Below are 22,253 nucleotides of genomic sequence, written 5' to 3'. Positions count from 1 at the left end.
AACCACAAGAGGGCAGACACAGGACAATCTGCCCCTCGTGAGCAGAGAACCCTGGAGAAAATAGCCTCTCCTTCCTAACACGAACTGCCAGCTCTTATTAGAGAAAGAAAAACAGCAGCAGCAAGTGCCAACAAAGGTAGAGTACAGTTTTCCTTTCTAAGATCACCAGCTTTTATTCAGTAAGAATAGAAAGCAATTTAGCATTTGTAAGAGTAATTCTGCCCGTCTTGATTGTGATACAATGGGTTCTAATGCGGTGGCAGAGACATCTCGGCAATTACAGTTTCTGCTGAGAGCCATGCAGTAGCACTGTACTAAGAACATATTTCAACAAGATAAAAAAGGAGTCCAAGTCAGGAGTTTACCTTTGACTGTCACTTTTGAAACATGCTAAGCAAGTCTAAACTAACATGAGAAAAGGACTCCCCTCGTTGTACTAATTCTTTCGGAATGATTCATTACTAAATATTTTTCAGCCCATCTAGTCAAAGATTAAGTCCTAACAGGAGCCTCTTGCCTCATTTAAATGGATCCTACTAACTTTGCTTCTGTTATAATCCCCACTGCTATTTTATCTCAAACACTGTTCTAAAACAAAACTCAGTAAATCCACTATTTTTTTTTTTAAACAGAAAAAACTCTGAATTAAAATGTCAGTGGCAATCTCTGTCATTAGCATAAAGGCAACTGGTACTTTTGAATGAGCAACCCAAACTTCAGGGCTGGAAGAAACATTCTTCTATTATTTTTTCCTGTCTTCTCACAATTTTAAGATAAAGAGGAGATAAAAGTTATTGCTCATTGCAGGGTAAGGAGCTGAAGAGCTCTAAAACTGTAGCCACCAGGCTTACGGGCTTTTTGTTGCAATTTCACACACACACACACCCCCTTTTTTCTTGATAAAGGCAACATTTTGACACATAGAACACAGAACTTGCCAAGATTTTCAAGTATTCAGCTAAAGTTTTTAAGTAAACCAAAAGCAGGAAAACAAACAAGCCCTTTCCTCCTTTCTCCACTCTCCATTTGGCCAAAAAGAAAATAGGTACAATGTGACTTCCACGGTTACCTCTTAAATTCCATTTGTTGTTACATACAAAAATTTCCTGGGACTCTGCCAGAATATTTAGGATCAAACTTATTCCTGATGCTCACCGCATAGTCATCAAACTACATAATTTATGGCATCCGTTCTGTTCAGGAAAAAGGAGACATTGCTTTAATATCTATTAGTAATCTGTCACTGTTATTTACATGGGGGAAAAGTGTTAATAAAGGCTGGCATTTTTCCCTGGTTCATTTCAGGTGCAGCAGCAGATCCCACTCCAAACTGGCTGGTACGCTCCCTGGAAGGGGCTGTCTCCTCTCTGTAGCTGTGCTGCAGATGCCTTCCAGCAGCACAGAGGTGCCAAACCTCTTCTAGACTCTTTCCTTCCTTCTGGAAACACGATTATCTTTCACAGCATAATCACCTCCTCCTGAACACCTTTTTATTTACGTGTTGTAGGTTCTATCCCCTCTACTGCTCGTAGACACTGCCTCTTTATGAACGCTGAACAGGAAAGCAAATCTGGGTATCTGAAGATGAAACCCAAGCAAAATTGAAGCTAAGTTATTCTTTGTAACACAAGCCAAAACAGCGCCAGTGGAACCGATTTACATACTTTTACAAAGTAAGAGTTTATAACAACACAAAAGGTTATTCTGTTGGCAGGCAGTAATGACAGAGAAGCAGCGGCCAAACCCCAGCTCTTGAGCTGTTCTGTGTTTGCTTACACGCAATTCAAACAAAGGTCCCCAGCCAAGGCTCGCCCACGTGGTCAGCGGTGGATCAATATGCACTGGCACACGACAGCCGGGCGATCCCATCTTGTTGGCCTCCGGCCAAAACGAGCCATGAGAGGCTGGTGCCACTGGCTCAGCCCAGACCACCGCCACAACCGGGCCGTTGTCACTGGAAAGCTGCCGCTCTCCTTCAACTACACGACATGCTCAGGCTTCCCTTCCCCACTCGTTGCCCTCTCAAGATGTGTCTCATGACTCAGCTGGAGACTCTGATAGGCGGTGTGGAGTTGGGAAGGCTCACCACCCATACGCTACCACTGCTTTGTTATTTTCCTCATACACGAGCAGAGAGGGGGAAAGGCACGTGTTCAGCCTCCAGCAGTCACGCAGGAGACCTGCGTTCAACCCTTCCCCTCGCCAACTAGAAATCTGAAAGACAAGAAGTGGTGCCTCGTAACCATAACCCCCGCCTCCAGAAATCAGAAATTAAGTCTGTATTTGCAATCTAGTGAAGAGAATTACTTCCCAAAATGCTTGATCTAATCTCAGCTGAAATGAAACCGTGTCAGCTGAGGTTTGTGTAGTAGAGTTAGGAACGGTTAGAAACGTGCCTATAAAATATCTTCTCCACCCTCAATTGGGTAGTCCTGATAAATGTCCTGGGAACAGCAAAAAATGCATATTGCAACACAACAAAAAAATCCGCAGGGTATCCTAGCCTGATGAGGAATTATGTTACGCTCATTGGATCAACTCCTGACTGATTAAAAACATTCAACATTCATCACATAACAGCACAGTAATTCAATAGTATTATTTAGCTGTATTTTCATTTGCATAAATAAAGCCAAGGGAAACACCTTCTCTGTGCTATGAATTGTTGCTCTTCAAGGTTTTTGAGAGTAGCACTTTCTTTTACTTGGGAGCTGCTTAATAAACTACATCCATCATTATTTAGCCTTCTCTTGTGTGTGGTGCTTTAGTCCTCCTGCTGCATCCCAAGGAGACAAATCACAGTGAATTGCTAGACCTTTAATTTACTTTTGATTAAAAAAAACTAAAGGGAAGGAGAGGCAATACATACACATGGGCAAACTGCTTCAAAGGCAATAGATACTTTGGAAGATGCAACTGCGCATTCTCTCATCTCTCTCTTCTTTTTTAGATTCTAAATGGACTAAAATCAGCCTCACGTATGCTACGGAGAAGCTTTCATTCACTGGAAAGGTGTACCATGCACCAGTTAGTCAAATAACCACTCTTGCTGGTTTCAAGGTTAGTGTTAGACTGAGTTAGTCCTTTTTTACAGACACTTTTGTGCAGGAGGAAATGAAGCATGAAGACAAAGTAGTTTCCTAAGTTGTGAAGATAAGGAACATAAATTCCAAATAAAAATGTAATCTTGCACCATGAAAGGGAAATTATCCTCTAAATCCACTGACAGTACTACTCTAATGCTCAGCTGACAAAATCATAGGGAGCCACAAACTCAAATGGCCATCCAAGTTCTGAAATAACTACTTCCTTCAAGATTCAATCCTATACTTGTTCTCCTACAAAATACCCCTGTAAATAACTAACACATTTCCCAGGAACAGGTGTAAAAGAATTGTTATAAAATGGAATAATGTATTTGTTCATTCTACACAAACACATACAGATTGGGAGTAAGCTTCTATTAATTCTGTTGAAGAACACCTAACTCTAACGTACATCATGAATCTGTCAAAGGTAATAAAAATCAGAGAAAGCAACATTTCAAAAATTTTATGGATTCCTTCTGGATGAAAAACTTGATGAAAAACCAGTTTTAAAAATAAAGCTGTAAATTGAGTAGGAGACAACAGGCAAATTATCTTGACAAGGAAAAGGGAAGGGTGGAGGAAAGGTATAACTTTATAACACAACACACATCAGACCTGGTGGTGTAGCCATGAGTAACAGAACAAGAGAAAAAATAACAAATAAAACAATGCGCCCTTCGATTGACTGAAGCATCGCCTCTGTGGAACTGACTTCTGTGTTTTGGTTTACTTATCAAGGCAAGACCAAGACTTACTTCCAGTCAGTTCAAAAGAAACCAAAACAAAATCAAACCCAAAAGGCAATCTTCATACAAGAGCAAGAAATAAACTGTCTCCAATTTCTTCTTTGAGTGGGATGAGAGGAGATAGAAGAAATAGCTTTTCTATATAAGACTCATCCTAATTTAAAGATACATGCTCTTAAGAAACTTGAACCTGCAAAGTCCTGACAGTCCAGATCAAATACTGCAAAAACTTAAGCACAAGCTACTGCCTGGCTCACATGTAAATGTGTAGCAGTGCTGTGTCTATTCCCTTTGCTGGACTGGGATGCCTGGCAAGCCATCACTTAGGTTTGCAATGGCGAAGGAGGCTGGCACTGTTAGTCTGAAGATACAGAGAAAGCAGCTGATATTTCTGCTGTCACTGGCTACGGGCAATTCCTTTTCAGCCAAGAGATGTGTCAGTCAACTAAGGACAGCTAATTGCTCCCCAGCCCCCCTCAACTTCCATGTCCGAGCCTTTCTATGAACTATTCAAAGGTTAAAAGTCAAGCACATACTTAACTGTTTTGCTGGTAGCCACCCAGGTGACTACAACCATAGCTCTTCTTGTACAGACAGGCCGGATCAACATGGATTTTTAGGGAAAATCAGGTCCTCTGCCCTATTACTTTTTCCCTTTTAAACTGGTCAGTATTGTCTTAGGCACATACATCTCTGGATGTGCCATGTACATGCATTTGTGGTGATCTATATGAAATGCTGCAGAATACAGATAAAAATTCAATCACATCTTTCTCTAAAAGCCCTCAACTCCACATCAGCTCCACATTTGGCAAAAGCAAAATTTCAGTGGCTGCCAGCTCAACAGAGTGTCTCTCAAACTGGGCAGCTGTGACAATCAGGTTTTCTGTTCACACTGGGGGCACATGTGTGCGGATAAAACCACACACACACACAAATCAAAATAGGCCTAATTTGTCTCACTCTATATTTATTTAGTCACTGATTTGTCTTATTTGTCTCACCCTGTGTTTATTTTTATACATATACACACACATACATATATATATGTATGTGCAAATGTAAATCTGAAAACATGAAGGCTGAATTGAGACAAAGGTGACCCAGGAACTGAGACATAAAGCTTGGATTCAACTCCAGTTTCTCCCATGGGCAACTTCTGAGACCCTTGGGAAGTCACTCAAACTCAGATGCTTCCTAATTTCCCATTAACTTAATTTAAGCTGAGACATTGTCTCTTTGTGGGATATTCACTTTACCTTCAGGTACCTGCCTAAATTAGGAGACCAAGCTCCCCCTGCAGCCAGTCATAGAAAGAGGCTGCCCAGCAGACTGATCCAGAAAACAAGCGCCATACATTCAAAACACACTGGAAGAACTTCTTTCTCTATTGAGTACTTAAGGACTGTAGGAAAGTTAACGTTAACTAAGGTGGCTAAAGTCTTTGCCTGCAGTGTGCATGGGTGTCAGCCTCCTGTGCACTTTAGTTCCAGCCCGTAAAAGAGGAATGATGACACTTTTCTCTCTCATAACTGTCTCAGGAGAATAAGCACGGGAAAAGCTTGGAGACGTCAAGGTACTGTGGTGATGTGGTCGCACAGGAGACAGACAGCAACCTAAAAAGAACAGATTTTAACCCCTGAGGGGTTTGTGATGAGAAGCTGCGAAGCTTACGCAGCAGATTCGAATCACTTTGGATGTACTGTGTGGGAAGAACCAGCCCATACAACAGTTTTACCTTGTGTTCTTGGGAGGCCCAGGTGCTCAAGGCATCAATACCTCCGTAACTTTAATTTCACCTTGAAGAGTTGCAGGAATATACTTTAAATGCATTATATTTACCCTTATAGACTATATCCATACAGACACATACAGCGTTAACTATTTCAAGGCCCCTGCAGAGAACTGTTGGCATAGACAGAACATGGGTCTGCATACTATTTAAGCCACACGCACCATCTGCTCCAACATTTTAATGTAATTTACCAGGCAAGAGCTGAGCAGAAAAAAAAACCTGCTAGATGAAAGATATTAAATTTCCCCTTCCCCAAAACACCCCCTGCTGCTTGATATATGAACCTAGCTCACCCATAACAAAAATTTGATTTAAGAACGTATTCCTAAATTAAAAAAAACCAAACAAACCAACAAAAAGAGTCCTGTGTCTGCAAGGTAACATTGACATAATTTTTCTGTTAACTATTAATCTGCTGCCCATGGAGAACTGTCCAAACTGATAACTCTTTTGCCAAAAATGAACCAAAAAGGAGTGGACACATTAAGAACTTAAAATTGTTACTTCCTCTCAGATAACAGTTTTAATGATCTTCAATAAATGAGTAGAGAAAGAGTTATATATTGCAGCACTGAAGTCAAACAATTTCTACACGTTAAGACTTGTATTTGGCTGAAGGTGGCAGCCCTGGGCCAAGTACTATTTAAATTTAGGAAATAAGTCCTGCAACTGATCTGTAAAAGGGGTTCCAAATGGGAAGGCCTTACACTTCAAGAATCAGGTTTCACCAAGGAGTACAATCAGGAGAAATAGGCTTCCATCTTTTAAAACAAAAACAATGATATGCCGAAGTTATGACAAACTCCTTTTGTCATGTTGAACAGTATTCATGAAGATGTTTAGACAAAGTTAGCAATTTTTTCTTCATTGGAAGTACACACATAATTAACAAGAAATACAATACTAGGAAAACTACCTGTGCTATAAATTCAGGATATCACACACAATTGGAAGACCAAGACTGCCCAGCTAAAACAATAACTGTCTGCAAACGGTTGACAAGAAGTTCCTTCCATAGCCTTAGAACCATAGAATAGTTTGGGTTGGAAGGGACCTTTAAAGGTCATCTAGTCCAACACCCCCTGTGATAAGCAGGGACATCTTCAACTAGATCAGGTTGCTCAGAGCTGCACCCAAACCTGGGTTTCAATATTTCCAGGGATGGGGCAGCTACAGCCTCCCTGGGCAACCTCCAGTGTTTCAACCCTCATTGTAAAAAATTTCTTCCTTCTATCTAGTGTGAATCCACGCTCTTTTAGCCTAAAACCATTACCCCTTGGCCTATTGCAACAGGCCCTACTAAAAAGTCTGTCCTCATCTTTCTTATAAGCCCTCTTTAAGTACGGAAAGGTCGCAATAAGGTCTCCCCGGAGCCTTCTCTTCTCCAGGCTGAACCACCCCAAATTGGGGTTCAGCCTTACTGAAAGCCCAATGCCTGCTCATTCCCTTGCTAATGCCATGGCAATCTACTATTCATTCTGGAAAACTGACATTTCCTCTTCCAAACCCCTACTTCCAAACCCATTCATTCCCTACTACATTCAAGCTGACAAGCAAAAATAAAATAACTAAAAAACCCCCAAAAGAATAAAATGGGTTTGTTAAGACTGCAAATATCGATGTTGCTTTCTGATGTGGAAGGTAGAAAAATCTACATACAGCAGGAAAGTCTTACCAACTCCTCTTACTGGTAGCCTAAATACAGCTGCCTTCATGATTAAAAATCTTAGGAAACAAGACCTCAGTCTGAGCTCCCACCCAGACCTGAATGGGTGGCTGTGGGCCAGGATGTTTCAAATCACCAGCAAATAATCAAAAGCAATCATCTCCAACAGTCATCGTACCAAAACCTCTTTTCATTTTTGAAGTCTCATTAAAGGTCAACACAACAAAATGAATATTAAGAATTATCAGAAAAGGAAAAGAAAAGCCAAAGTCTTTATGTCAGCATACAAAAATCACTGTATGCCCACAGCTTGAACATTACACACTGATCTCCTACAGCAGAAACCTGGAGAAGACGCAGGCAGGAGCGCCATGACTGTCACAACATACGGATCAGCTCCCACGCAGGGAGCGACTGTCTGACCAGGACCCTTTGGCCTGGAAAGAAATCAGTGACCAGAGTTACAATTGAGATCTAAACAAATCTTAAGTGGCTTAAAGAAGGAAAAAGAAACAGCTACTCACTGTCTCTTCTCACATGAGAGGAGCTCTAACTATAATTTGTTGGTAAAAAAAGAAAAAAAAAGAAAGGAGTGGCTCCTCATATAAGTTGTTATGCAATTTCTTGCTACAAGACACTGCAGATAGTAAAGGTTTACTGGGACTCAAAAAACGCTTCAACAAGTAAGTGGAAGAAAATTCCATAATGACTACTGAAAACAAATGGACCATTTTCAGCCCAGGAAACAGCTGCAGGAGCATATCAGGGAAGGATCAGCATAATCATATCTGTTCTACTCATCTTTAGGCACCTGCTTGGGATGCCATCATGCTACAGGGATGTCCTGGACTTGTTTGATCTGATGTGCTACCCTTAGGTTATTTTCTTGCATACCTCAAGAGTTAAAAAATATCATGAGAAGTCTTACAAAAAAATTATGGAATCCTTTTTTATAGGTTTTTTGTTTTCTTTGTGTTTTGTTTTTTTTTTAAATGATTGGAGTTTATAGTCTCTTGGTTTTGGGGTAAACTTTAGTCCAATTTTCTTGCTTCCATTCCCAGCTAACATATTCTGCAACATTGAGCCCTGAGAACATTGCCATTGATTTCAATCAGCAAAGGATCACACCCTAACTGCTTCCAATTTCACAGGTACTAAGCAACACTATGTGATCACAGTCTGTGAGTAAGCACCATCCTGTATTCGAAGGTTTGAATCTTATAACTCCATACAGACCTGGGAACTTCGGCACCTACCAACGAACACCAGCATTGCAAATCTTGGATAACAAACTCTTAAAGCACAGAAACAAATACCTTACATGCTGTTAATTGATAGCAGTTCTACTGAACCACACAATTTCCTTGTATCCTCGTCATGGACCTAAAACACAAGTACTTGCTACAATACGGTAAAGTATCTATATTTTTCCCAGTGTTAACCAGAATAAAAATAACTTTTCTTTATATCAAAATTCATACATAATATTCCTATTAATGTATTCAGGTACAATTTAAGATTAAAAACAAGCACACAAAAAAGGAAAGTTAAACAGTACAATAAGTTAAATTTTATACTTTATTGAACATTGATTATAATAGTGATCATCTACATTCACATTAGACCAAATTGCTCTAGTTTAGCACCATCAGCCTTAAGGGAACGTGTAACATCATTCCTTACAATTCAGTGCATCTCTGCAATACTGTATATTTTTTCAACAATTATATAAAACCACTGTCACAGAGTATATATTTTTCTTTTAAAAATAGCAACTTCACTGTTAGAAAATGGTGAATAACACCACATTCTCAGTTTTGTTAGTAGTAGTAGATTTTCCTGAATGCAAACAATTCTTAAAAAAATACTCAAAAGCTGGATTGGCTTTAACAGAAATGGCACTTACAGACTTTATCAAATTTTAGTTGCTTATCTACACACCAAGGCAACAGAAACCTTCCTTGCTGTTAACACAGAAAATCTGAATGGTTCAGAAGACTGGATCATCCCTGCTACCCAGTGAATGACTAAGAATGAGGCTGGCTGTCCCTCCCTGGGCAAATCTTGATCTGGTTTAACATTTCAGAATGTGAAATTTCAAGGGTGAGATAAAGCACTATGGAAGTCCACGCACGATAAAGCAATGAGTTGCAACAAAAAGTGCTGTTTTGTTCTGCTGCGTCTCATATCTGGGTTCTTTATCACATCTGTGCTGTGGAGATCTATGTCAGAAACTAGAAATCTAGTTTGTTATGAAGCATGCAGAAGAAAAAAAAAAAAAGACCACAGAGACTCTTCACAGTCCTTGAAAGGAAAAAAAAAGCAGAGAAAGCAGGTGAAGAAGGGTATTATCAATACATTTGATCATATTTGACAATCTTCCCTACAACCAATGCATTTCTATTTACATGTATTAAATATCTGTATCACATTCTATTTAAAAGTGGTTGAAACCAAATAAATGCTCCTTCCAAAACATAAGGAGGCATCAGAAAAATTCAATAGGATATCATCTTTTAGAAAACAACAACAAATTTAATGCTGATTGCATGGAGCATTAAAGCTACAATAGAATTCTTCACTCAAGACTAAAAAAAAAATACGGTCTGTCAATACCATCAAAATTTGCTGCACAAGGAGGTTAATCTCCAAGGAACTATTGTGAGGTTATTTTAGGCAGGGAGTCATCATTAGAAGACCTGCAACTTCTGCCAATATAAAGAAACAGCTACTTAGGGCTAATGTCCTGACCCCTTTGCAACATGGACCTTGTCTTTTCATCCCTCCACAAGGCTTCTTCAGTTCTTCTCCATTTTTGTTGTGTTTCATATATATTCACATATGAATATACATATTTTCAACAAAACAAAAATTAAAAGGAAAAATAAAATAATAATCTGCGCTGAAGCATCCTGTTTAAATATTGGCACTTAGGGACATGGTTTAGTCATTGGACTTGGCAGTGCTAGGTTAACAGTTGGACTTGATGATCTTAAAGGTCTTTTCCAACCTAAATGATTCTATGATTCTATTCTATAGATAACCAGGCACATCCAACTTCTGCTTTGCGTGACTGTTTCTGATTGCCTCACAAACCAGTCTTCCATATTGAACCAATAACACACAAAACAAAAGGACTTGAGGATTTTGAAGGTAAAAGCAGTCTTCCTTTCCCTTAGGAAAATATTGTCTTATGGATGGAAAAGCAATGCTTGCCAGCAAACATTACATTTCAGAAATACATATTTTAATAGTCAATATCAAGCAAAAAATACCCATAAAATGAAAGTCCCAAACTGCAAGATACTAGAAATGTTACAGATTATGTATATAAAAAAGACAATTTCTGCAAACTCAACTTCCTCTCCAGTTTTTAATCGGCAAGCTGCACAGTGCACCATGAAAAGATCTTTCAGCTTTTGCCTGGTGAACTGGCACACCCAGAGTGAAATATTTCTTCAGCACCAGCTTAGCCAGTCAAAAAACAAGTAACATTTCTCTTTTTCATTCAGTTCTACTGAGTTGTTTTCTGGTAGAGCCCTAGAAGGGATTGAGATAGGAACAAAAAATTTGCAGTGCCTATTCTAGGCATCTCACAAAGAAGAGAGACATAGCATCCAGGTTCAGGCACCAGCGTTTACTCCATCAGAGGGCGCAGGTCTGTGGCGTGAGTCAGTGCTCTGAGGTTAGATGCCTTCATGTTGGGCAATGGGATACTTACCTGTAGTTAAGGAATTTTGTTGAGAGTGAACAAATGGTGACGATAAAAAAAAAAACACAACAAAAAACCACACATACACAACCAAAACCACCCCCCAAAATCATAACCTACTGTTTTTCTGAGTATCTCACCTCAATTTCTTTTGCCTTGAAATCTCCATTGACTGAAAATAACACTGCCTCCTACAAAGATGAACAGGCGCTATTCGGAACAAAAGGCACAAGGCCAGAGCTATTGGGAAGTCACAGGCCTCCTTCCCAAGTTTGATGAAGAATCTATTCCTTGCTGATCTGCGCTGGTTTAAAATGGAAGGCTTTAAAATTGAAACTTTGGTGTTTCAAAGAAATTTTAGGGCATGGAACCAGAGTAATAAATAATATCCATTGATTGCAGATACTGGAGGCATTAAGGATATTCTAAAGGTAAAAAAGGAGCTATTAAAAAACTACTATCATTCAAACGTGGGATGGCTTTGGAAGGCACTTGAGTTCTGCTAGCAAAAAAAAGATGAAGTTGCTAGGAAAGAAAACTTTCACCTTCTTCCTTCTCCACAGGGAATCTCCTTTCTGGACCTGTAGATTTTCAGTTTTGGGCAAAAGCAGCTTGCTGCCATAACACACTCAAAAAAACCAACCCTACGGGTTCGTAATAGCAAACTTGGCTTCACCATAAATAGATGCAAGTGGGCATGCCAGGAGCCTACTGGGGTTTTAAATCATTGCAAAAGAGGATTAAAGAAGAGAATATTTAGAGCGGCAGTAGGCAAGGAAGACTGGTGTTTGACTCCCTACCTGACTGAAAATGTGAACTATCTTGTCCTCATTGTTACTTTAAACCAGGTAATCTAATTGTTAGCCAACAGTTATTAGCCACACTTTGTCCTCACTTGTGAACAGATTCAATGCTTCGATAAAATCACATTGAGATACATTAGACTTAGCTTTTGTAGACAAGTGTTTTTGCAGAGATACTGGAAGGAATAGAAGAACAGAACTGTGGTGACATGAAGTACAATTCTCTCTAAGTGAAAAATGATTAGCACTTCCACAACTGAGTTTGCACCGTCTACAAATATCTTGCTAATAAAGTGAAAGAATCTCTTTTTTTTGTTTGTTTTAATAATACAAGTCTAAAAGTCATTCAAAATCTAGACTTGAGTTACTAAATTCATGAGTTCTTGAAAGATTAGAATTACAATGAATAGGTAGGAGAGTTTTGGTGCAGAAAGGATGTAATTTTGAAGACCATAGCTCAGAAAGGTGAAAGACCTCAGGTAGAGTAAATTGAAAACTTTGACCACTGCAGAAGCCATCAGTGTTTCATGCACATTAATTCACACACACACGAATATTGTAATTGTTTTGAGGCCACATAGCTCTTCTCACACACATTAAAGGAACCTAAACATAAGAACTGAGCAACATAAAAGCTTTTCAAGAAGAAAGCCCAGCCATTGGTGTGTTACATCTGATGGAAATAATATTACAGAGTAGTCTTTCACTTCTGAGACTGATCAGAAGCTGTATTGTATTCACCACATCATGTACATAATAACCTGAGAAAGAATATTAGCATAAACCATTAACCCATCAGGGAGAAACTCTGGAAGAGGATTTCTTTTTAAAAGGAAAATGATCCCCTTAAAATACATGCAAACTTTGAGGAAAACAAGCAGTGCCAAGCAACGGGGGCCAAAACTGAGCCATTCATAGTTATGATACTTGGACTTCAACAAAATCAAGCACATGAAAATACAACAATAGCTTAGGAAACCATCTACAAAAAAAATTGACTGAGGATAAATTTGCTATCCAAAAACACACTTGTGAGAATTAAACAGATCATATTCCAAAAGGCTGTCATACCTAATAAAAAGTACTAGAAAATACTGAATTATAGAGGTCTGAGCACACGGAGCCTGCCCTGTGCTTACAAAGCATTGCCTATTCTCAGCTAATGAAAAAACAAGCATGTAAAGTTCTCCATGTAAAAATAATCAGAAAAACCCCACCAATTTCTCTTCTTTTTCTTTTATACTTATGTGTACATTTTAGAAAGCAAAATTGTCAGGTGATATTGCTCTTTAATAATTTCAATTAAAATAAATGATGTTGCTCTTAATGCAGTTTACAACCTCATAAATAACCAACCTGAGTAGAAAAGCAACAAAACAATACCAAAAAGCAACCTACCATTTACCCAGCCATCAAATAGCAATATGAAAGACATCACATTCCTCTTTCTGTACTTCAGAGACACAGGAGCACTCTGGTATGCCAAATATTAGGGGATGCTATTTGCTCACGATACTTTTAAATCATAACTATGAATGCACTTGACATCTCTTGGAAGAGACAAAAAACCCCCTGCATACCGCAATTCGTCAGCTTCTCTTAAAGCTGACATCTGTCTGTCTCCTTACTGCATGAAATAAAAGGCAAGCTTTCCATTTGCAAACTCCAGATCGCTCGCTCAATTGCTTCACTCAAATCACAGCATGCAAGGGCTGCATTCTAGCTAAGGATTATTTGTGGCAGCTGCCACGAACAGAGGCCCGTGCTCACCAGGGGAGAAGGGGGCATTTCAGACTGTGAAGCTGATTGCGCTGGAAGTGTTTGCTAATAGAGATGTCAGTGAAGCGAAGGAGTTTCAGTACCTGAGTTAACCAGCTGTTGCTCCATGACCCCACAACCCAGGACCTCCAGCCACTCTCCTTGGAAGTTGATCTCCATCTCAAAGGAAGGGTGAGTAAACGGGAAGTAGCAGTCTACCCATCTGACTTGCAGTCCTGTAGCAGTGTTTCAAAAAATAAATAAATATGAAGGGTGTATGCTTAAAAGGCCATCCCTCCCATCATCTGTAAAACTTGCCCTTCAACTAATGACACCTATTACAGCAATCCAAAGAAAATAAATAGCAAACAAACTAATTTACAACACTTGTGCAAGGTGATAAATCTTAAAACTTGTGGAAAAAATGACCATGTCTTTTCTAATATGAAAAAAAGATTTGTGCAATTCAAGCACCCTTTGAAACCAAATCAATCATTTGTCAAACTCTAGCAACCACCTGGCATGGAACAAAAATGAGCCAAGATCATGGGAAAGTCAGTGATTTTGTTATTCTTTGCACTAGGAAATGACTAACTGCTCCTCACAGGAAAAGCTAAGTCTTTAATTTTCACTTAGTATTTTATAGATCAGCTAGGCAAGTAATTTTTTTTCATCAGAACCTATTTAAAATACAAAGCTATTCTTTCTGTGTATGTTTAAATATGAAAGTTAAAAATAGCTATTAATACACACAAATATAAATATACACAGAGATGTACATTATTAAGCTACCCTATATACCAACACACACAGAGTATTCTGGATGCAGGAGACAAGAGTTTAACTTTGTGTGGATGTGAAGTATAAGAGAGGCGCTGCTGGATAAGTCCCCTCCTCCCCAGCTCAGCACCTCTGAAGTACCCCTCTGCAGAGCAGGGAAACTCCCAGCACAGAAGAGCAACAGAGCCAGAAGAGGGCAAGGTCTGCAGTGCTGCCAAAAGGGGAGGTGTTGTCAAGGCTCTTGTTATATTTGATGAGTTTTAGTTCTTGTAATCATTTACACAAGCTTTCGTTCGCTAAAGAATTTTTTCTAGCCATTAGGTGTTGGGAAAAAAGTCTCGGAAACATGAACCGTAAAAAACAACTCGAAAGAGAATTGAACTGCAAATTTTGTGGGCTAATGCCTTAACCCCAAGCCCATCTTTCCCTTCAGTTAAGCCAAATGTTAGTCAGTGTCAGGATCATAAACAACCAGGCAGGTACAGCTTTGGAAATAAAAAAAGCACAGCAAAGATTGTTTGGGTGATGGTAACTGTTAACAGCCCTGGTTTGATTTTCAGGCTTTTTTGGTTTTGTTTCATAAAAGGAACTTAAAACATGAAGTTGTATGATTTATACCAAATGTTTTTGAAATTAAAATGTTTCTTGTAGCCTCAGGAATTAGATTTTCTTTGATTACTTCTGAAACATTAAATGCGGCTACAGAAACTGAAACAATAAGTTACAACAACAGCGTACCTACATAACCAAAGCATAAAATAACTAATAGTTACAGGGAACTTTTCTTGATGATATGAATTTTCAAAGGGAAAGGTAAGTTTCGAAACAAACACACTGGTATTTCTAGATTTTCTTTTATATCTTAAAAATCAACTTCAGGAAGTTATATGAATGATAAAAAGGCATTTTGATAATTTTATGCACAGAATTCAGAAGACTAGAAGCATTAGCAATTATACCATTCATAACTGCACTGTGACTTAGAGCAATCACTTCATTGTTTTTTGTCTGCATAACAATAAAAAATACATAGATTAAAAAAGTCATGTGTATACAACAGTATGGTGTGTGTAAAACATTTTTTAATTCCCCAATCTTGGTATAAATGCATTTTTAGTCCTAGGGCTGTACAACTCTGCATTCAGTGTAAATCCACACACACATAAAATGTCTTCATTTAGTTAGCAAAATTTGCAACTGCAGCAAGAACGACATTGAATATTCAAGTAGTTTTTTGTTCAGTAACAACATTCGGACAATGGTTTCTTTTTAATCCTCTGATTACTTCAAAATGAAGCTCTGGGAAAAAAGAATTTCTCTGCCTTTTGTTCTTAATTAAAATAAATTTTTCAAGGTAAAAAATAATTTAAAGCTTTATAATTTTGAATTTTAATGCATATTAGCAATTAAGAAGCATATGTTTTAAATGCAAATAAGTAAACACAAATCTGAGTAAAACAAGAAATTCACAATGAAGAAACAACTCTCACCTTGATTCTGTTCTCTAAATTAATAGTTAATCTCATATACCACAACAATTTTATTCACGCAATAGCCAGGACAAATGGGAATACTTCGGTAGTTTATATTCAACTGTTCTTTCAGACTTTTGGCTCTGGAAGACTTTTTAGTAAAGTAGAGGGTGCTCAGCCTTTGGCAAGATTAAGCCTTCTAACTGCATTTCTATAGACTGTCACAGAATAAATGGGTACATTTATTATTTAGATACAAAATATTGTCTTGGTGCTCAATATATTCCCGAGGAATAAAGGGCATTGCTCATACTCAGCACATTAAACCACTAAAGACTTAAAAGGATTACAAAGATTAGGCTTTCTATAGTACTATATAATTTACCTGATTAGACATAATTTATTTCTTCACATACAGCCTATGAAACACTGGCAAAAATGATCTTTTCTAGAAATTTTAGGACGCCAAGAAATGCTTATCTATCTTTAAACACAAAGGCACTTAAAAGAGCACTATGCTGAATCTAACTAAAGACTGATCACTGGATACAAACTCAGTAATTGCCCTAGTTCAAAGAGGTGATTTGTATGAGCAGAGGACACCTGCTCATTTCACAGCCCCACAGCGCTCTCGGGAGTCCTTCCAGCAGGTACACGTCTGTTAATAACTCACGTGTCGCATCTCCAGTGAGTATGGAAAAAGTGAATAGTTATTGTTATTTCTGAGTACTGGATCCAGGTAAGGAATTGGTCATAGCCTGCACTTCAAAGTAATGGTGTTATCAGATATTAAGCTAAACAAGTATCTGTCAGAGACTGTCTAATTGAGTCTCGTAATGAAAAAGGCTTGACCAAAGCCACTAAAAAAGAAAAAAAAGGAAAAAAAAAACGCAACACATTAAAGCAGCCCTATTGCTACGCTACAGCACAGAAGCAACAAAGCCAGAGACCCAGATGGTCTTCACTGACCAGAAATTCTCTTTGTTGCTGTGAGGATTATGTTTAGAGAAGGCGTCTATGGGGAAAAAAAAGAGAGAGGTGCGAGGTGGGGGCTGGGGAGCACAGAAGGGATCAAGCCACAGCCACTTGAGGGGTGTGTCGATTTTTTAAGTACTCTGCACTTCATTGCTTCAGCTAATTCATCTCACTTGCAGCAGACAGGAGCTGGCTGTACGTAAACCTATGTTAGCTCACATTATTATTAGCCAGACCATTATGTCCTCAATACATTTTCTTTTTTTTTTTTTAACTCCTTACACTCATAGATCTCCATGCACTCGAAGGAGATATCAGTACAAGAGAGTTAAGAAGAAAGAGCAGGACAATGTGTTTGATTTAAAAGACATCCAGTGGCTGTTCAGTGAGAACCAGCAGTGGCAGAACCATCAGTCAAAGCACACCATTACTTACCCTCCCGGTGCCTAGGAATTGAGTAGATAAATATGGGACAGCAGTGAATTTTGGGCCGTTTAATGTAAAGCAACAAATCACAGAACCAGTACATAGTCATTCTTTTCTATTTGCTATAGTAAGATTACTTCTGAATCTCTCAGGGTCCAGAAAGCTTTTGGCAAACTACAGAAGAGTAGAGAAAAAACTGGAGTTGGGAAAGACTGATTGACTGTATGAGGAAAGCTAAGACACGTAACCTTGGAGAGCCTCGTTACAAGATAGCTAAAATGAGATGGAATAGTCATCCTACACTGACAGATCTGCAGGTGGAGATGGAGGTGTAAGTTAAATTAGCGGATTTTAAGTGTGCACTGTATCTGGAGGTAATAGAAGAAAACTAAGAAAGGTAATCTCCAGACATAATATTTGAAATAGCTTCCTGACAGCAAAATCCCATGGAAAAAACTGAAAGTTCATCACTTGTAGAATACAAAATCAGACATGGCATACCACTAGAAAGTGTCATAAAAAGAACTATCTTACATTGTCAAGTATTTAAGACAATTGATTGCATGCTCCAGATCTTTCCCCCTCTCTAATATCCATCATTCCTTTTTGACAGTCAGCGAAGCCAGGAAGAAATAAAAAGACAAACCTTGGGAATAAATGTAGGTGCAGATTTTTATGAAGTCTTTGACCTTCCTCATGAGAGCCTAGTGATCTTTAAGCAACTTGTTATATTATTTATTGCATGTACAGTCAACACTAAAGTATATAGGTAGTGTGGGATGAGTCCGGTAAAGCAGAACTGTCTCATTAAATATTATGAAAACTAAATTAGAACAACACAACAAAACAAACAACAGGTCAGTGCTCTGACCTTTCTGCAGAGGTCCTCAATCTATCATCAACCTGAGCTGGCAAATTCCCAGAGAAGCACTGCAGAAGCACAGCTACCCAAGTCCAGGACTTCAGGCCTAAGCTAGTTTATGCAAAACTAACTTGCATGGTAGACTTAATCTACAATCCAAACAATCTGCCTATGAATAACGGTTGACTATATGACAATGCAACATTTCAGTCGCTTGCTGCAGCTATGACCACGCTATCCTGCTAGGAAAGATGTGCAACTTCACTGCAATATTCTGCTGACAGCACAGGCTGTAATACAACCGATGTGAAGTATAAAAGGAATGAAATTTTTGCTTTTAACAGAACATGGGGCCTTACAGAATATTCACAAGAAAAAATACAGAATTTCTCCAGGAGCAATAAATACAGTAAAATAAATTTAAATTTTAGGTTAAAATCTAAGGGAGTTGAGACACAAATGTAATCAAAAATATTGTGTGAAGTGGAGAGTAAAATGAAAATTAATAAATGGGAGCTGTCAAAAGACAAATTTAATTAAGTGCGCCTCAGGTCACTTGCACTGCACCCATCTCACAGGTCTAGTGCCTAGCATGAAGTTTGCTTTTTTGAATATTACCTTCCAGTTTGTATTGACAACTTACAAGAAGATCAAGAAGGCAAAGGAACTTCACATTTCCATGCAAAAAAAAAAAAAAAAAAAAAAAGAAAAAAAGAAAAAATAAGAAAGAGATAATTATATTTCAGTCACTACCTATATCTTGTCTTTGTATTTCAGGAATAACATTGCGAGCATAGAAATAGAAAATCCCTACAGTAAGAAGGCAGCACCTACTTTCACTTGTACACTTGTAAGTGTACAATCATTTAAGAATATTTTTTTAATGTCTTTCTAGCTACTGTGTGGAATGTAGAAATAGCCAACATACTGAAGCTTAAAGTGTAGCATCTGTCAACAGTTAGAGAAGGATGTTACTGCAGTCTCAGATATCACTAATAACTCCTAGAAATTGCTCACTTTAAATAACATCCTCAGCATCTGAGGTTGATCAAAAAATATCATTCTTACTATCACTCACTTTGATCCTAATTTCACATGTTTCAAAAGGCTGCTGCTAAGTAAAATACAACCACAAGAAAAACTGAACTCAGGAACTTAAATTTTTGTCCAAGTAGGATAGAACAAAAACAGGTAAAAGTTCTGCTTGCTGTAAATTCAACTTGAGAATTTCAGACAAATATTCAAGCAGTCATATATAGGACTTGCTACTGTTATCAATCCACACTTGGAACTACCGCTTTAAATTCAGTGGGCATCTTAAAAGAGCTTTGAAAGTAGCCAGCATACCCTGTGCATTCTAATACCACCCAGTATTTCCTCAATAGAAAAATGAATCAGTCCAGAAAAGAAGCCTCCTTGCCAGGAAACAGCATTAATGTAGCAATTTTAACTCAGGCCCTTTATAAATTCAACTCCTCAAACCGAAAGTAGGTATTTCTGAGGAGAGGATATTTCATTCATATACATAGACATTCATTACCCTTCCTCATTCCACTCTAAGTACCAAACAACAATTATTTTTCATCTTGGTGCAAACTTAGCAAACACCATCTCCCCTCAACTGCAAGGTTTAATTTATTTGCACAAGGAAAACACTGATGGCACTTTGAACATGTATGCAGCAAAGCAGCACGTGCACATACATACCCCTTCTCCTGTCAAGCTCCACGCTGTGGGTGAGAGATGCGATCATCGCCCTGCACGCTCCCCAGCGGCGCCCAGCTCTGACGTGGCCCCAGGTGCGATGCCGCAGTCACACCCTGTCCCTCCGGGGACACAGGATGCCCATAAGTACGAAACAAAGGGAGTCCCACACGACTGTGTGCTGGAGTTGGAGCCATCTCTCCTCACAGCACCCACACCGAAAGGTACACTGCGTCCTCTCCAACACATGGCTTCTGCCAGACGAGCACGTGGCACACATCCCTACCTGTACTCCTGCCTACTATGTTACCCTGACACACTGCATACCAAAACCTCTTCACAAAACTGATGATTCAACAGTGTTGTGCGTGTCAGTATTTAGAAAAACCATGAGAAGAGTGTGTGGCCTCTTGGGCTGCGCTCAATAATTTTATAAGGTGTGGATATAATAGTATTAAAGAATAATAACATATAAAATATAGATTACAGCTGAAAGGTCAATCAACAGCCAGTTACTCCGACATGAAAAGACACTGGGATGGAACTCTGACCAAATTTAAGACAAAAATGTAACAGTAAAGGATATGAATGAAGAGTCCTAAGATTACTGTAACTCTCATCAGAAAAAACCCACCTGGCTGTTTCAGTACACCAGCTGTCACCATCACTCCTAAGCCTCCTGTGTTTATTATGTAGCAAAATGTTTCTCAAAAGTCTGGATGCCTACAGGCATCAGCAGTCCAGGAAAAAAGGTGTGAGAACCTACCATCACCAAAGATGTGAGTCATGAGCTTTGTGAGCACTTGCTTCAGGTTGAATTCCACCAGCCTCACTGCCTCCATAGTGTGACACTCCTGCTTGTGTGCAGTGCGATGACCTTGCTCAAACAACTGTAAACCTTGGCCATCTTCAATGTTGGAGAACAACTAGAACAAAAACACAAAAAAAACAATGTTTTGCATCAATGACTCTCTAAACGAAAACAGAGAATGAAGTTTTATTGATTTAAGTGGGAATCTTACCTGCTAAGTCTGCACCATGAAAAACAAATGTAAGGACTGTGACTTTATACAAATTCTGTTCACTAAACACAGAGATAAATCATCACAAGAACAGAAATATTCAAACAATAATATTTGCTTTATTTCTGTATCATATCTTCAAATATGATTAGCTACAGGAAAATATTAATTTATAAAGGAAACATTTTTTTCTGATCCTGTTACTTTGAAAGTTACCATGCAGAACAAACTACACTGTACTGTATATGTAAATTACATCCCCAAAACTACAATATACAATGGCATTTACCACAGCTTCAACTTTTTTTAGTAATTGAATGATGTGAAAGAAATATCAAAAAACCCAACACTTTTTAAACTCTGTAATCAAATCAACTTAAAAACCCACAAAAAATCCAAACAAAAAAACCCTGGCAGGTTATTAAGCTGCCTATATTTCATTGATCTTGGGTACAGTTTATTCATTTAAGGACTACCATTTTCCTGCGTTTTCTCCACACACAGCACCTTTCTGTGTACAGGAATTTTGCCTATTGGGCATTTAAGGATTCATGGTCTTGGTCTGGGGTTTCCAAACAAATTACAAAGCACAGGGGCAGGCTGTATTTGAGATGTGACAGACTTGCTCTTCATGCAGAGGCCACTCTCTACCACATCTACTGCAAGTTGAAGATTTCTGATTTCCTGCACATCCCCACACATTTCTGGTCAGGCCATGCCAGACATATGTACCAGCAAAACACCCTAAGCCACATCGTTGGAGGGTCCATGTCTTGGGGAGACAAGCAGACATTCTTACACTGTAAAGAGGATTTTTGTTGGAAATCCTTACAGTTGTACACAAAACAACTCTGTGGAATCTGAGGGCAGAGAGCTAATTGTGAAAGTGTTTCTAGTGCCCTTTCCTACCCCTCCTCCTCCACCTTCCCATAGTCAACCAAGCACACAGAGGGGAAAAAAACGCATTGAGATTTTCTTCACATTAAGCCTCCCAGCGTAACTAGCTCCTACTCAGGAGATGCCATGAACAGCATGTAACCTTAAAACCTCACAGAAGCCCACAGAAGTTATTTTAATTGCAGTTGGATGCCTTCAGTGCACTAAATGCTTTATAAAAAGTTCAAGCGAACCTCTGGTAACCTACAAATGCCGGGCACAATTAAGACTAGCTTCTAGCATGTTTCATACAGACACAACGCATGCAGGAGGGGGTCTCAGTTTAGATAGCACCCAAACTAGCAGCAAAATGGATTGAAGGAGTAAAAAAAAAAATAATTCCATCAGTAGCATTTAACTTTGTATTGCTAGTCAGAAGGAGACTTGGCAGGCAGATTGAGAAAACACCTCTTAAGTGAATCTCCTTAGTGCGCTGCAGAAAAACACAAAATAAAAAAGGAAAAAGAAAAATACCAAATAAAACAATTATCCATCAGTCTAACAAAA

General features: G+C 38.7%; 1 protein-coding gene across 6 annotated transcripts in view; it reads right to left on the bottom strand.

The window, feature by feature from the left end:
- Window positions 1-22,253, bottom strand: part of FARS2 (phenylalanyl-tRNA synthetase 2, mitochondrial) — a 250,529-nt gene that overhangs the window by 159,684 nt on the left and 68,592 nt on the right. For 5 of the 6 annotated variants that reach the window (XM_075744971.1, XM_075744973.1, XM_075744977.1 and 2 more), the window contains 2 exons: window positions 20,555-20,714; window positions 13,674-13,805 (listed from right to left, as the gene is read on the bottom strand). In XM_075744971.1, coding sequence (XP_075601086.1) covers window positions 13,674-13,805; window positions 20,555-20,714 — 292 coding nt within the window. The remainder of the gene's footprint in view (window positions 1-13,673; window positions 13,806-20,554; window positions 20,715-22,253) is intronic. The other variant, XM_075744972.1, reaches the window with a different exon arrangement.

The sequence above is a fragment of the Balearica regulorum genome, chromosome 2 (assembly GCF_011004875.1).
Source record: "Balearica regulorum gibbericeps isolate bBalReg1 chromosome 2, bBalReg1.pri, whole genome shotgun sequence".
NCBI classification, from domain to species: Eukaryota; Metazoa; Chordata; class Aves; order Gruiformes; family Gruidae; genus Balearica; species Balearica regulorum.
The sequence above is the reverse complement of the archived record's forward strand: the minus strand, read 5'-3'. Positions and strand labels throughout refer to the sequence as shown.